Source organism: Engraulis encrasicolus, chromosome 14 (assembly GCF_034702125.1).
Source record: "Engraulis encrasicolus isolate BLACKSEA-1 chromosome 14, IST_EnEncr_1.0, whole genome shotgun sequence".
Classification (NCBI taxonomy): domain Eukaryota; kingdom Metazoa; phylum Chordata; class Actinopteri; order Clupeiformes; family Engraulidae; genus Engraulis; species Engraulis encrasicolus.
In genome coordinates this window covers 37,826,672-37,842,981 of record NC_085870.1, presented here as the reverse complement: position 1 = coordinate 37,842,981, position 16,310 = coordinate 37,826,672, and the positions used below count along the sequence as shown (strand labels likewise).

Below are 16,310 nucleotides of genomic sequence, written 5' to 3'. Positions count from 1 at the left end.
TGTGCACACGATAAAATCAGTTTCTCATAGTTTTCAGCATATAGCAAATGCTTTCGTCCACCATGCAATGGTTGTGTACAATTCTCAGCTTTTCTGTACGTTCTCAATTGCTTTTGTCATATCACTCAAAAAGCTTTGTCAGGCTACATGAAACTATCTCACCCCTCTTTAAACATTTAGGTCCTAGGCATAGAGGTAGAAAATAACACTAGAGAGGACCCCGCCCCCTTTTTACGGCAATCTGTAGCGGCCATTATCTGTAGGTAGATCAGAGAAATGGAAATTAACGGAGAATGAGGCTCACCTCTGTCAAAAATGGCTTAATCATGTGAAAATGTCCGTCAACACACTATACAAGGACAATAGTTGAAGTGTGTTGCTAACTATGTTCATAAAAGACATTATTTGATTTTTAAATGTATTTTATCAACTCATATGATTTAAGTAGATATTTAGCCTGGTATTTCAAATCTGGTCTTTGATTAAAGTGTTACTTCATATTTACACAGTTTTAGTTAATTTCTTGACAGGGGTGGGAGTGTTCTCCATTGACTTGCATTGCCTGAAAGTACCTACACTACCTACGGAAGTTGGGAAGCTCCAGCTGCCATTTCCCAGTGCTGTCGCAAATTGCTGTGTCCTCTCTAGTGTTATTTTCTACCTCTATGGTCCTAGGTCATAGTATAAGTCTTGCCATGCAAAATTATTTACCAATCTGTCATAATGCCTGATGTGCCCAGTATAATTATGATCCAACCAAAATTATAAAATTCCCCTTGAATTTCACAAGCAAGTAAGTGCACTTTATACAACATCAGTGCATTGTTTTAAATTCATTTTGCTTTACAGTTCTACATTTTTATTCACATGGGCCTGCAAAACAAGTAAAAAGGGGTGGTAGAGGGCGCATTTTGACACCTCAACCAGAGTTGGCTTTTTTCTATTTTGTAATGAGATGTCTGACCAGCTAAGACTTTAGAGTATGACCTATTTATTGACAATGTTACATAAAGTCGAATTTACAACATTTCCCATCCAATCTAAACAACATTTTGCTTCAGAAAAGATCCTCAAGAGTGTACTAGTCAATTGACAATATGACAGATTGATTAGACTAGCTTGTCCATACACTATGACACGATGACTAACCATTCTGCTGGCACTGACATGTTCATTGACACAAAAACTTGGTTTTGAAAGACAAACTAGGGATTTTGAGCAAGAGACGCGGTTTTGCAGGTCATCCACAGTGTTTTGCCATTTGTTAAAGTTGTTTTGAGAATGAATATTATGTTTTGCAAATTGCGAGAGAGATTTGAGAAATGTACAAAACCAATTGAGAAATAGTGTAATAGAATGTGAAGAGACTACAACCCTCTAAAAAGATATCGACAAAAGCTTTTGATGAATTTCGATAGACTTGTGTCCTTCCTAGTCTGTACACAAACATGTATAACATCACACTGGCAATGATTACACAGGCTGAATCTGTCCCAATTAATCCCAAAGGTAATAGATAGGGTTGAGAATAGGGCACAATGTAGAGCAATCATATTTGTTTTTAATCACCTTGCTGTGTGCACTGACTACTGTATGCTGAACATAGATATACATTCTATGATGCTGAAGCGTTATTGCTCGTCACTAATGGTTGTAGTCACAACCCTGACCCACCTAAGAGCTATGTACATTCTAATGTTGAACGCAAAGGCAATCATTATATTGGTTTCAGTTTGGAATGTAATGTGGTGAGCGCTTTGTCACCTTTTTATGCATATTTATGGCCCAACCTGATGCTGGATGCAAATGTTACCTTTCCCTTTTGTGACACATTTCTACAACAGGATTCCAAAAAAAAAAGTTTGTGGCTTTGTATTTTGTGAATAAAAGCATAATGTTATAATCCTCTTAACATTCAATCCGTCAATAAGATGGCACATTGTGCAAAGACCCATAGGAGTTGTTAAAGGTGCACTCTGTCAGATTTTTAGTTATTTATTTCCAGAATTCATGCTACCCATTCACTGTTAACTTTTTCATGAATACTTATCACCACCATCAAATTCTTAATATTCATTACACGACTGGAAAAATTGCACTTCTCATACCTAAAAAGGGGGATCTTATCCATGGTCCGCCATTTTGAATTTCCAGAAATAGCCATTTTTAGATGCAAAAATGACTGTACTTGGGCCATACTAGAAAATATTAGTTTCTTACTTAGTAAACTTTCATGAAAAGATGACATTTGGCAATAGGCAACACAGTTTCAATGAGCCGCATAGTTGCAGTACCCTTTTTGACCATTTCTTGCACAGTGTACCTTTAAAGCCAAGCAAAATTATTGTTTTGAGGGAAATATGTGCTCATTTGAAAATTTGATTCATGATTCAATGATTCAAAGAATTTATTGTCATTGTCAAAAAGGCAACGAAATTGTGTTTTGGGTACAATACTTAGTAGCAGCAGAAGCTAATAAAAAGTTTAGTACTCCGGGGCCGCTGCGACATTTCACACATGCAACAAATCTTACATGCCACAAGTTTTTTTTTTTCTGGGACAAAGTTCTAGGCATTGTGCTGGCCACTCCATAAATTGGATGTTTAAGTGGAACCATGATTTTGCTTACTTGCTGGTGTGTTCAGGCCCATTATCGTCTTGAAACATCCACTTCAAAGGCGTTTCCTCTTCAGCATGTCAACATGATCCCTCATGTGTGGTTAACAGGACCAGCATTGTAGTATGAAAAACATCCCATATCATGATGCTTGTGCAACTGAGGTAATCTGCGCTAGTCATTGTTGGAGTGCCATGAATGTGCTGTGCTTATTGGCAATGGGCGTTTTGAGATCTCACAATGATTTTACAGAACTTGACATTACAGAAATGGGTAGTAAAGCTATGAATAGTAAAGCTATAGTAAAGCTATGAATACCTACTATGTAGGTATACTATATACCTGCAATTTTACGAAGTCTATGTTTTCATGTAATAAGTAGTTAGTCCCTCAACATCTTTGCTTCTCCGTGACAGAACCTCTGTGACGATCCTTTATTTGTGCATTTATGTTGGCATTCAATAATTCTGTTTAAAATGCTTGTGTGTTTTTTGGAATCCAGTTTGTAACTTATGTAACTTTACTTTGCTAAACTCTGCTATGGATCACCATTTATTAACTAATGCTGCATGCATTAAGAATTAAATGTTAATGTTACAGGAGACACCAGTTATTCCATTAAACTGCATGATATTAACTCAATTCAGTGCTTATTCATAATGCATAAAATGTTAGCATCATCACAAGGCATCAATGAAAGTATCAGAAAGTATGCAAGTTATTTTCCTAAAATTTTAATTCATAAAATATCAACACACAATAGCTTACAAAAAAAGTATTGATACACAGAAAAAAAATCTTAAGACCCAAACATCGTAACGTGAAAGGTGAGTGGGTTTCGTTTTTCTTTGTTATTGGTTTTGGGTTGCGAGACTGCACCAGTGCTGACAGGACCAAAGTCATGAGGAGGACAATTCACATTAGGAATAATTTGGCCAAATAAAAACAATAAAAATGGAAAAATAAAAATCAGCGAACTTGAAATAATAGTGGAATGGGGATTCTCCAAGGCAATACTCCATAATCTTTGAGCCCACCAACTAAGAAAAACTGCTATATTCACAATTCCAAAAGCATGACCTTAAGTGATGGCATAATCCGAAGCTGAGAAGGGGATTAGGTGACACTTAACTTGACACCGGCGTCATACGCACGACATGCATCATAACTGTGTCAAAACGGTGTCGTGACAGAGTAATAGATGTCAATGTCATAAACGTTTTATGGTCCTGAAAAGTTGACATTTTTGGGGTTATCTTTATCATAACCGAATGTCACTTAATGGCAAGAGTCAAAATGTTTACAATATGGACATGTTTATGACACATCCATGATGATGTTATGACACTAATGTCATGCCAATGACAAGTAAAGTGTTACCGGCGATTAGGACAGGTCAGGTTGTTGAAGGGACAATCGGGGGGTGGGGGGGAGGTGTTAAAAAGAGCAAAGTTCTCATCTGTCGGGCCGGGCCATGCCTGGCCTAACCTGCATCATCATGGGCCGTGCGGGAGGGCGCATCATGTGAGGGCCGGGCATCATCTGCATATGACCACCCATAGGCGGCCTCATGGGACCTGCAACACAAGCCAGGCGGTTAGGAGACGTGAGAAACACACTGAAAAGAGTTTGTGTAGATTAGAGGGACTTAAGCAAGTCGTATCCGACTTCTATAGTACAGAGCAAAAGACAGTTCATTTGATATAACTTGAAAGACATGCTGGAAATGCCATTTTTAACAATTGCCGTGTTTGACAAATGTTATTACATATTATGTAATCGAGTACTAAATGTGGAGAAAACTTTGCATAATTGAAACATCCTATAAACCGACACATCTACATCACAAGTAACATTAAGATAGAGACAACTGCTCTCACTCTAATTGGCAAGCACTGTTCATGTGTTTTGCAGCTAAATTAAACTAAACTTTGGTTTAATTTTAGCAGCCAACATAACGTCCACTACTGACCTGGTCCACCGGGCATCATTCCGTGAGGAGGTGGCCCCATCATGGGCATCATGGGTGGGCCGCCCATGGGGGGAGCGGGCAGCATGCCAGGCCTGGGGGGGCCATCTGAGACGCAGAGGAGAGACAGAATTAGCAGAGACACTATATTGGATTATACAATAACTAGATCCGGTCAATAATGTTACGATATCTGATTGGATGACACGCATTCTACATGTCCACCGACATCCTCCCTGGAGACTCTTCACACCTAGTAATCACACACCATTGATAGGACTAGTGTTGCACCGATACCATTTTTTGGCCCTGATACAAAACCCGATACTCGACTGTGCAGTATCGGCCGATACCGATACCATACCGATACTTCTCTGTTTGAAATTTATATACAGTACATATATGAAGATCTGCAAAGGCTACAACTTGGATGTAACATCATTGCTATCATGGCTTTTCAGGCTGCTGCCTACCTTTGTGAAACAGGAAAAAGACTAATACTGTCCAAACTGAATGCAGTAGAACGTTTAATACTTTTTAAATACCTCTGATATAAAATAACTAAGATCAAGGCTGCATTCAAGTCTCACACGAGCATCTGTAAATGGTATCGGTGCCCTATTTGTTGGTACTCACCGATACTGGTATCGGTATCGGTTCAACACTAGATAGGACGTAACCAGTGGTGCTTATTTTGAACTCCCCAACATGCTGTTTCAAAGGCTACTGCGGAGAAAGTGCTAGAGCTTGAAAAAAAGCAAGCCGTCAGGTCATCATAATACAGTCCCTCCAGGAATTCGCAATGTTGCGATTTGCAACTTCAATGAATTCCCGCAAATTCTGCGCGACAGCGCAACTTTAACCAATCACCGCGATTTCCCGCAACTTTGAACCAATCCATGTCCGTAATGTGTTGCGCACATAATGCATAAATATGCCCGTGTTTGCATTTGAAAGCCTAAAACATGTTACTATCTGGGAATGGTCCTTGTGAAAGAACATGGTTTGCTGAAACAAATAAGGCATTAAGGGTGGTAAACTGTAATCTATTATCTATTGCTGTAATCTATTGTACATCATTGGAGCACTGAGCTAGACTATGGGTGTGACATTGGGAGCACAGAAAAAAAATGGCATCTATTTTATAGGGTGCCTCAATACGGTAGAGTTGGGCAGTCTGATCTACAGCAGAGAACACCTCTACAGTAACATCTAGCTGTCCAAGTTATCAAAGAAGCGTTTGTATTGTAAAATGAATCACTTAAATTGTCTTGGGCCGATTCAAAACTTAGTGCGTGAACATGCTGTGAGAAGGAAAATTTGTATCATTCACTATAATAGCCTGACCAGAGGCGTGTGTTCACCGAACAGCGTTTGTATTATACACTGACTGTTCCTACTAGGAAGAGTGCAGAGACTGGATAAAATTAACTCCTAGAGTTTCTGAAGAGAGGACACGGATGCTTATCTCGATGGTGAGTGCTCGCAACGTCATTTGATTAATATTGCTGTGTTCCCCATTGTTATTGAATGTGTTACACGTTGGTCCTGTTTTAAAAAAACGTTCTGGTTGCTTTGTTTCAAGCCGTTTTTGCAAGCCAGCAAGGTGGCTTGTGGAGAAACGAGAGGGTGTTCCGTGTTTCTCGTGGAAATGCGTCTCTGATTGGCTCACTCTTCCTGCTCTCGTGGAAATGCGTCTCTGATAGGCTCAGTCCTCCTGTTCTTGGAGAGAATGTAATGGGAAACAGAGTCGCCACTTTCCCGGGTGGTACTGCACTATAGGGGCGCCAACGGAGGCGTGTATGCTCCATTCAGGGCTGTGCTCTTTCGACAGCGACCCCTAGGCGAGCTGCAGGCACGGAGCAACCAGAGTGGGCTTGCTATATGGATGAGGCTTTGTGCTGTGTGTGTACCTGAGAGTAGCAACCAGCTGATAGCTAAGCTAAGCTAGATTTCGGGCCACCAGACGTTGCTTGTATTGAAAACAAGCAGAACAAAATTACGACATGTTTTTAGAAAAATGGGTCGACATAAACCTTTGTGGGCAACGCCTTCTTTCGACGTGACGAAACACAGAAAGGCTTTTGTGATTCGCTCGTTTCTCTGCATTATTTATGTCAATTGGGAAACACCGGGAAACACAGCCAGGCGAGGTGACGCACTGCTATGAGAGCCTTGCAAGTGAGTTTAACTTGGGGTGACCGTCCGATCTTCAAAAGGAGTGAGTAAAACCGTGATTTATCGGAAGTTGGCCTTTAAAGGAACGTTGGTGGTGTAAAAACCAGGTGGCAGGTGGTCTGATGAGCCATAGCCTACTCTACTTTCGTAGCAGGTGGAATAAGGCAGGTCTGGCTAACTGGCAAGGCAGTGGGGTGAATTTCTCCACGCTTTTTATCTGAAAATTCTGGATGGTGTAGTGCTCGGCCATTAATGGCAGCGCTCGCCATTAATGACCCAAATAAATAGGCCTGCCATTATTTTATTGTTTGAAAGCCCGCTACGCAGCTTATGAGGTTACTACCTAGGCTACCAAGCCTACCTCAAAAATACCAAAATGACCACTGAAAATAATGTGTAAATAATAAAGTGTCCTTTACTTTCAAGCGTGGGGAAACATATTAAAAATCGCAACAAAAATCGCACCTTTCACTTCATGCCGCAACAAAATCGCAACAACACAGTAAGAAGCTCCGCAACTTTTATCGCGATTTTCTGGAAATCCTCGTGCACCATCTGGCAATTCAGATCGCGAATTTTTGAGAAAATGCCCGCGATTTCCTGGTGGGACTGATAATAGTCCAAGCATTTCCATGCAAGACGCCTTCTGCTTTGTACCTTTTGCCGAACCACAGCCGGGATTATGTCCGTTACCATCATCATAGTTATCCCTCTCACTCATGTCACATTGCTAAAATGAAAACGTAGACCCCAATTGAGAAACACTAATGTAAACAGTCACCAGCCTTAGCTGCTTTTTCTGCAAGTTACAGATGTTCAGTGTGTAAAACCAATTCATTTCAAACACCCAATTCCACTGTGCTCACAATTTATCCTGAAACACTGCATACATGTGACTCCATCATAAAAGCCAAAAGAGCATCCACTACTGTAGAACAGGGATCATTTGATTGTCTCCATTCAATTTTACACAACCAAATGATAAACACAATGTTTAGGTGCAACATAAATCGACTACAAAATTACGCTTGACAGACAGAATGTCTGAACCTTGAATGTAGAGCTGATCCATCAGGAATAAAAATGTAACTAAAGTGTCTTTTTAATTGCCCTTTTCTACTTGAGAAACATTTCCAAAACAACTTGATAATGACTTCAAAAATGGGTAACACTTTATAATAAGTACCCCTTTTTAGGCATTACTTAAGGGTTAGTTAAGCCTTAGTTTACCATTAGTTAACCCTTAGTGAATCACGAGTTAATCATTATGTAAGCATTATTTCTCATTTCCTAACTATTATCTACTACCGTTAGTAAATGGTTAGTGTGTGCTACCAAAACGGTTCGCTAAGCAAAGTTAAGCCTTAAATAAGCCTTATTTTAACAATAGTTAACCCTTAGTAAATAACGAGTTAGTCGTTATGTATGTGTTATTCCTCAGTTCTTAACTATTATCTACTACCATTAGTAAATGGTTAGTGTGTGCTGATGTAACGGTTCGCTAAGCAAAGTTAAACCTTATTTAAGCCTTATTTTTAACATTAATTAACCCTTAGTGAATCACGAGTAAGTCGTTATGTATGTGTTATTTCATCATAAGCAATGCTTATCAAGTCATTTGTTAACGTTTTGGAAAGCATGGAAAGGTTTTCACTTTAAAAGTTCCCCAGATATGCGCAAGTAGTGAGTTGTAACTTCTTGTTAATGCATAAGCAATGCCTAACAAATCATTTGTTAACGTTTGGTAAAACATGGAAAGGTTTTCACTTTAGATCAGTTCCCCAGATATACTTAAGTAATGAGTTGTAACTCCTTGATAATGCATAAGCAATGCTTAACAAGTCATTTGTTAACGTTTTGGAAAGCATAGAAAGGTTTTCACTTTAAAAGTTCCCCAGATATGCGCAAGTAGTGAGTTGTAACTTCTTGTTAATGCATAAGCAATGCCTAACAAATCATTTGTTAACGTTTTGTAAAGCATGGAAAGGTTTTCACTTTAGATCAGTTCCCCAGATATACTTAAGTAATGAGTTGTAACTCCTTGATAATGCATAAGCAATGCTTAACAAGTCATTTGTTAACGTTTTGGAAAGCATGGAAAGGTTTTCACTTCAAAAGTTCCCCAGATATGCGCAAGTAGTGAGTTGTAACTTCTTGATAATGCATAAGAAATGCCTAACAAATCATTTGTTAACGTTTTGTAAAGCATGGAAAGGTTTTCACTTTAGATCAGTTCCCCAGATATACTTAAGTAATGAGTTGTAACTCCTTGATAATGCATAAGCAATGCTTAACAAGTCATTTGTTAACGTTTTGGAAAGCATAGAAAGGTTTTCACTTTAAAAGTTCCCCAGATATGCGCAAGTAGTGAGTTGTAACTTCTTGTTAATGCATAAGCAATGCCTAACAAATCATTTGTTAACGTTTTGTAAAGCATGGAAAGGTTTTCACTTTAGATCAGTTCCCCAGATATACTTAAGTAATGAGTTGTAACTCCTTGATAATGCATAAGCAATGCTTAACAAGTCATTTGTTAACGTTTTGGAAAGCATGGAAAGGTTTTCACTTCAAAAGTTCCCCAGATATGCGCAAGTAGTGAGTTGTAACTTCTTGATAATGCATAAGAAATGCCTAACAAATCATTTGTTAACGTTTTGTAAAGCATGGAAAGGTTTTCACTTTAGATCAGTTCCCCAGATATACTTAAGTAATGAGTTGTAACTCCTTGATAATGCGTAAGCAACGCTTAACAAGTCATTTGTTAACGTTTTGGAAAGCATGGAAATGTTTTCAATTTAAAAGTTCCCCAGATATGCGCAAGTAGTGAGTTGTAACTTCTTGTTAATGCATAAGCAATGCCTAACAAATCATTTGTTAACGTTTTGTAAACCATGGAAAGGTTTTCACTTTAGATCAGTTCCCCAGATATACTTAAGTAATGAGATGTAACTCCTTGATAATGCATAAGCAATACTTATCGAGTCATTTGTTAATGTTTTGGAAAGCATGGAAAGGTTTTCACTTCAGAGAAGTTCCCCAGATATAGGCCTACTTAAGTAGGCCTAATGGGTTTAAAATCCTTGATAAAAGCATAAGCAATGATTATGAAGTCATTTGTTAATGTTTTGGATAGCATGGAAAGATTTTCACTGAAAAAGTTCCCCAGATATGCGTTAGTAATGTGTTGAAACTTCTCGATAATGCATAAGCAATGCTTATCAAGTCATTTGTTAACGTTTTGGAAAGCATGGAAATGTGTTCACTTCATATCAGTTCCCCAGATATACTTAAGTAATGAGTTGTAACTCCTTGATAATACATAAGCAACGTTTATCAAGTCATTTGTTAATGTTTTGGAAAGCATGGAAAGATTTTCACAGAAAAAGTTCCCCAGATATGAGTTATTAATGCGTTGAAACTTCTTGATAATGCTCTCGCAATGCTTATCAAGTCATTTGTTAACGTTATGGAAAGCATGGAAAGGTTTTCACTTTAGATAAGTTCCCCAGATATACTTTAATAATGGGTTATACATCCTTGATAGTGCACAATCAATGCTTATTAAGTCATTTGTTAATGTTTTGGAAAGTATGGATAGGTTTTCACTTAAAAAGTTCCCCAGATATGCGTTATTATTGCGTTGAAACTTCTTGGTAATGCATAAGCAATGCTTATCAAGTCATTCGTTAATGTGTTGTAAAGCCATAACAGGTTTTCACTTTAGATTAGTTCCCCAGATATACTTAAGTAATGGTTCGTAATTCCTTGATAATGCATAAGCAATGCTTAACAAGTCATTTGTTAATGTTCAGAAACATCCATGAGGGGCAGTCACATGAGCCTCAACTTAGGCCTAGGCCTACTGTTTGCCATGCTACCAGTCATCACACACTAACCATTACAAAAGGGTTAAATAAGACTTCACTGATGCTAAAGCAAGAGTTTACAAACCGTTACCATACATGCCTAATAGTACTTGTTAATGGTTAGGTGGTAGGAGACAACAAAGAGATAATGTTTTTTTCATAAATAAAGGTGGGTTATCAGACATTTTAATGATGGTTTACTAATGCTTATCAGAAAGTTAAATCACCATAGACGAATGATTAATTAACAGTACTTAATAATTTCACAGAAATACATAATGACTGACTCGTGATTCACTAAGGGTTAACTAATGCTTAATTTTGTTTAGCGAGTAGTTACATCAGCACACACTAACCATTTACTAACGGTATTAGTTAATGCTTTAGAAATGAGAAATAACACATACAGTGCCCTCCATAATTATTGGCACCCCTGGTTGAGATGTGTTAAAAGCCTTAAAATAAATTCAGTGTTTGTTGCAGAAGAATACTGTCACACTGAAAATTGTAGGAAAATGTAGTCTTCAACTCAAATGAATTGTAAGAAAATAAAAAAATCCCTGACTAAAAAATAATTATTTTTCATTAAATCACCTGTTCCACAATTATTGGCACCCTTAACAATTCCCAGGAAATAAATATAATTGAAGCATTTCTGTCATTTCTAAAGTAGTTTACAAAGTTTACCAGAGTATGTAGGAACATTTAATTAGTAATTCATCACTTCCTGTTTCCCTGGGGTATAAATATGACGTGACACCGAGGCCATTTCTCTTATCCACTCTTAAACATGGGAAAGACAAAGGAACACAGCATACAAGTGAGGCAGATGTGCGTCGACCTTCACAGGTCAGGCAGAGGCTACAAGAAGATTGCCACTCAACTGCAGCTGCCCATATCCACTGTGAGAGGAATAATTAAGAAGTTCAAAACAACTGGAACAGTGGTAAACAAGCCTGGACGAGGACCCAAGTTTATTTTGCCACCACACACAGTGAGGAGGATGGTAAGAGAAATCAAAAGATCTCCAAAGCTCACTGTTACAGAATTACAACAAATGGTAGCATCCTGGGGTCACAAAGTCTCCAAATCAACCATCAGGCGCTGTCTACACGCCAACAAGCTGTTTGGGAGGCATGCACGGAGAAAACCTTTCCTCACTCACAATCATAAACGCAAGCGTCTGGAGTTCGCCAAGCGGTATTGGGGCTTCAACTGGGACCGTGTGCTTTGGTCAGATGAGACCAAGATTGAGCTTTTTGGCAACAAACACTCTAAGTGGGTCTGGCGTACCACGAAAGATGCGCATGCTGAAAAGCACCTCATACCCACTGTGAAGTATGGGGGTGGGTCAGTGATGCTGTGGGGCTGTTTCGCTTCCAAAGGCCCTGGGAACCTTGTTAGGGTGCATGGCATCATGAATGCTTTGAAATACCAGGACATTTTAAATAAAAATCTATTGCCTTCTGCCCGAAAGCTGAAGCTGGGTCGTCACTGGGTCTTTCAGCAAGACAATGACCCTAAACATATGGCCAAATCTACACAGAAATGGTTCACCAGACACAAAATCAAGCTCCTCCCATGGTCATCTCAGTCCCCTGACCTCAACCCCATTGAGAACCTGTGGGGTGAGCTGAAGAGGAGAGTACAGAGGAGAGGACCCAGGTCTCTGGATGATTTAGAGAGATTCTGCAAAGAGGAATGGCTGAAGATCCCTCTTTCTGTCTTTTCCCATCTTGTGAAACATTATAGGAGAAGATTAGGTGCTGTTTTGTTGGCAAAAGGGGGTTGTACAAAATATTAACACCAGGGGTGCTAATAATTGTGACACACATTATTTGATGTCAAATAATTATTTCTTTATGTGGGATTTTTTTCCCCACTGAATAAATGCACTTGTATTGAAGGTTGGATTTTTCTCTTTTTTTTTCCATTAAGGTCCCATATTATTTAGAAAAAAAATAAAATAATTGGAAGCTAAAAAACACATCTCAACCAGGGGTGCCAATAATTATGGAGGGCACTGTACATAACGACTTACTCGTGATTCACTAAGGGTTAATTAATGTTAAAAATAAGGCTTAACTAAGGTTTAACTTTGCTTAGCGAACCGTTACATCAGCACACACTAACCATTTACTAATGGTAGTAGATAATAGTTAAGAAATGAGGAATAACACATACATAACGACTAACTCGTTATTTACTAAGGGTTAACTATTGTTAAAATAAGGCTTATTTAAGGCTTAACTTTGCTTAGCGAACCGTTATATCAGCACACACTAACCATTTACTAACGGTAATAGATAATAGTTAGGAAATGAGAAATAATGCTTACATAATGATTAGCTCGTGATTCACTAAGGGTTAACTAATGGTAAAATAAGGCTTAACTAACCCTTAAGTAATGCCTAAAAAGGGGTACTTATTATAAAGTGTTACCCAAAAATGTTTTGATATGATGGTGATAAGTATTAGAGCAGGACGTACTGATATTGGGATGTGGCAGCAGTGATCCGCCGGGGGGAGGGGCACCAGGGAACGGCGTGGGTGGAATCTTTCCCTGCTGGAACGCAGCAGCTGGATTGGAAAAAATAAAATACACATCAGGTCAGGGTTTAGACACTGCAGTTACACAGATCATCATTCTAAAACCTTCCAAGACTCCTAAATAAGCGAGACAAACATGTTTAAAACATCATGCACACGCAAGAGCGGAATGTAGAACTGGACAATATTTCAAGGCACATTTACACCCTCTATTTAGACACACTCATGGGTAAATTCCCAGCAAAAGGTGCAGGACAAAGGATGAGTGTAAATTTGGAGTGAGGAATCCGTACTTAAAATCCTTTTTACTTTGCCATGCCATGGAATAAAAAAAAAAAAAAAGAGGATTAAAGTGTACAGACTCCTCACTCCAACCTTACCCTCAAAGATAAGCACACAAAGGGTGTTCAATAATAAGAGGTGGTTCAGTCATTTCTGATGGAGTCAGGACACTACTCACTTGTTTTGTCAATAAGATTCTGTGCCTGTTCCTCCATCCATTTCTGATAGTAATCCTTCACATTTTCTTTATGCTTGCGTCCGCTGCAGTGTGTTTTTCTCACTGACGGCTGTCAGAGAGAGAGAGAGAGAGAGAGAGAGAGAGAGAGAGAGAGAGAGAAATTAGTAAATGCTCCATGTACAATCGAAGAAAAGTCTTTGGCATCGCATCAATCGTACCTTTTTGAACAACTATCATGTTCAACCATTCAACCATAGGCATCCACTGAATCTCTGTAGCAGTGACCACGTCCTCTCGTGCAAATCCATGTAGATGTTTTAGTTGGCAACAGGGCTCAATTAATGTTTGAAATCCAAATACACAATGGCTAGCCTCCTTGTGCATTGTAAACTGGACCTAGTTTATGGCATAGGCAAGGGGCACATGAAATAGAAATGGAAACAAAGTAACAGATCTTACCGAATCGTGAGTGAGATACGTGTCGCAGTAGTCACAGTAAAACCTGGGACCAGGAAACAGCAGATTAGGGCACCGACAGCAACAATACCAATGCAAAAAACTAAGTTATAACTGGTGCTTCGTCACAGACCATCTAAACCCAAATATCCCTAAATCAATTGCAAATCTGTTAGCTCCTAACCAACTAGCACACTTCACACAGTTAGTAAACAGTAAACCTCGAGGAGGCTAGTTGTCTGTAACAATTTTGCAACAGACACTTTGCTTGAGCACACAAGTTCTATGATAATCAAGTCTGAAAGTAAACCCCACTTTCCAGTTGTAAAGGTGCAGTCAAACATTCCCCACCAACGTACACAGGCAGATAATTTTATGTTAGCGTTTCTAGGCTAACAACAGGACGTAACGTTAACGTCGCGGCAGCCTACTGTGTTCTCTTTAACCCTAGCTGCTACGCTACACAATGAAGCACGCCAATATATGAATCACTGATCTTACAAACACATACAGTTGAAAACATAAATGAATAAAACACACATACTTGGGCATTTTCCACAGCCAACACGTTGCCTCAGCTAGCTAACTAGCTTTTTTGACTAACCGGTTGTGGACTGTGGGTCATTGAATCGTAGAAGGTCGGTGATTGGATAAGGCGACCGTCCCTGCGTGAAGTCAGCGACTACAGCAATATTTTCAATATGGCTGACACTCTGTCGTATTTCAATATAAAGGTATGACCAATGCCTAGTTTCTCTAAGTTGAGGACAACAAAGTTTAGTGGGGAAAATTAAATTAATTAATAAATAATTTAAAAAAAAATGTATATGAAAAAATGTAATTGACGACCATGAGCATTATGGTTGTGGTCTGGGGACATTGCTTATCCCCTTTGGGATGGTAGGTCACTAGGCCTACTATTTATTTTATTTTTTCATTTATTTAATTTTTTTATTTTTTGGGGGGGTAGGGGGTCAACTTAATTTGGACAGGACAGTGAAGAATGGGACGGGAAATGAGTCGGAGAGAGAGACCGGGGGAAGATCGGGAAATTACCCTGGGTCGGGAATCGAACCCCTGTCCCCGGCGTAACAAGGTCACTGTAATTTTAAAAACTTCAGACTGTGCCTGAGGTTATGCATTGGAGAGTGAAGAGAAGACTGCACACCTCGGAAACTCCCATTGTCATTGTGACACAGCACTCCTCAGCACATGATGCTCACTGCACACTACGAAATTGCATTTATGCCTCACCCCATGCAGCCCCAAATGGCACCCAAGGGAGGAGTGAAGTAGGACTAGGCCTACCATGCTCAATGCTCAAGCCACTGAATGGGTGGGGAACAACAGCTAACACTTTAACAGTAATGCCGCCGATATGTTGTGAATGATTTGGGCCTCAACTGACCCTAGTATCACCTTGGGGGGAGAGCACTGATTATACTCCCCCCACCAACCTGTCAGGTCGGGAGTAAACTTTTGGGCTACAAGTCTGCCGCCCTAACCGCTTACCTATAAAAAGGGTTACATGAGGTTATGTTGACAACTTGAGAACACCATGCACAAGTGGATCTCCATGGTTAACCTCTCTGAGATTTTATTTTGGTATTTCATCACCACCATTTCTATTCTATTTTTGTTGCATGATGTGGCTAGCTGCACTCTTCTTTTGATAGTAACTTGGCAACCAGTCTGCCACCAGGTGGACTGGAGTGTGAAAGGTGGAGCTTTGAACCGTGTTGGAAGTAGTGTTGCCAGATGGAAAATGCTCAATTATCGTACCAAAACCTCAAAATGATAGTTTTTGGGGACATTTTGGGAGGAAATGATCGTACAAGATCCACATTTTTGTTTCAAGGCATCTAAATGAACTGAATGACAACGCGTACAGAGGACAAAATGGACAAAATGATGGTACAAATACGATAATTATTGTACATCTGGCAACACTAGTTGGATGTAGCAGTTATCTCAAGGTCTCCTGATATCAAGTAACTTGTGTCTGAAGTGTCTGAACATCAATGATGATGTTATTGTCCGCTGTGATGTCTGTGAAGATTCACACTCCTCACACTCATTCACACTCCTCACTCCCCAAAGAGTTCCCTGACATGGGATTTTTCCTTTCAAAGCAATACATTTAATTTTTTTTTACAAAATGCTGTCATGCAGGGTTGATATATATGGCATATTTCATTAAAACATGGAGTATTT

At 39.2% G+C, this 16,310-nt stretch overlaps 1 protein-coding gene across 1 annotated transcript; it reads right to left on the bottom strand.

Moving 5' to 3' along the window:
- Positions 1-3,335: 3,335 nt before the first annotated feature.
- Positions 3,336-14,758, bottom strand: snrpc (small nuclear ribonucleoprotein polypeptide C). The gene is made up of 6 exons (XM_063215681.1): positions 14,641-14,758; positions 14,100-14,142; positions 13,641-13,749; positions 13,121-13,210; positions 4,590-4,694; positions 3,336-4,194 (listed from the first exon to the last, which is right to left on the bottom strand). Exons 1-6 carry the CDS (start codon positions 14,646-14,648, stop codon positions 4,073-4,075), a joined length of 477 nt encoding a protein of 158 aa, XP_063071751.1. The 5' UTR covers positions 14,649-14,758; the 3' UTR covers positions 3,336-4,072.
- Between the last annotated feature and the right edge of the window lie 1,552 nt (positions 14,759-16,310).

Excerpts from the sequence above, each read along its gene's own strand:
- snrpc (XM_063215681.1), bottom strand. Across the intron at positions 13,750-14,099 it reads CGTATCTCACTCACGATTCG|CCGTCAGTGAGAAAAACACA; the intron begins GTAAGATCTGTT and ends TCTCTCTGACAG. Across the intron at positions 4,695-13,120 it reads GCTGCCACATCCCAATATCA|ATGGCCCCCCCAGGCCTGGC; the intron begins GTACGTCCTGCT and ends TCTGCGTCTCAG.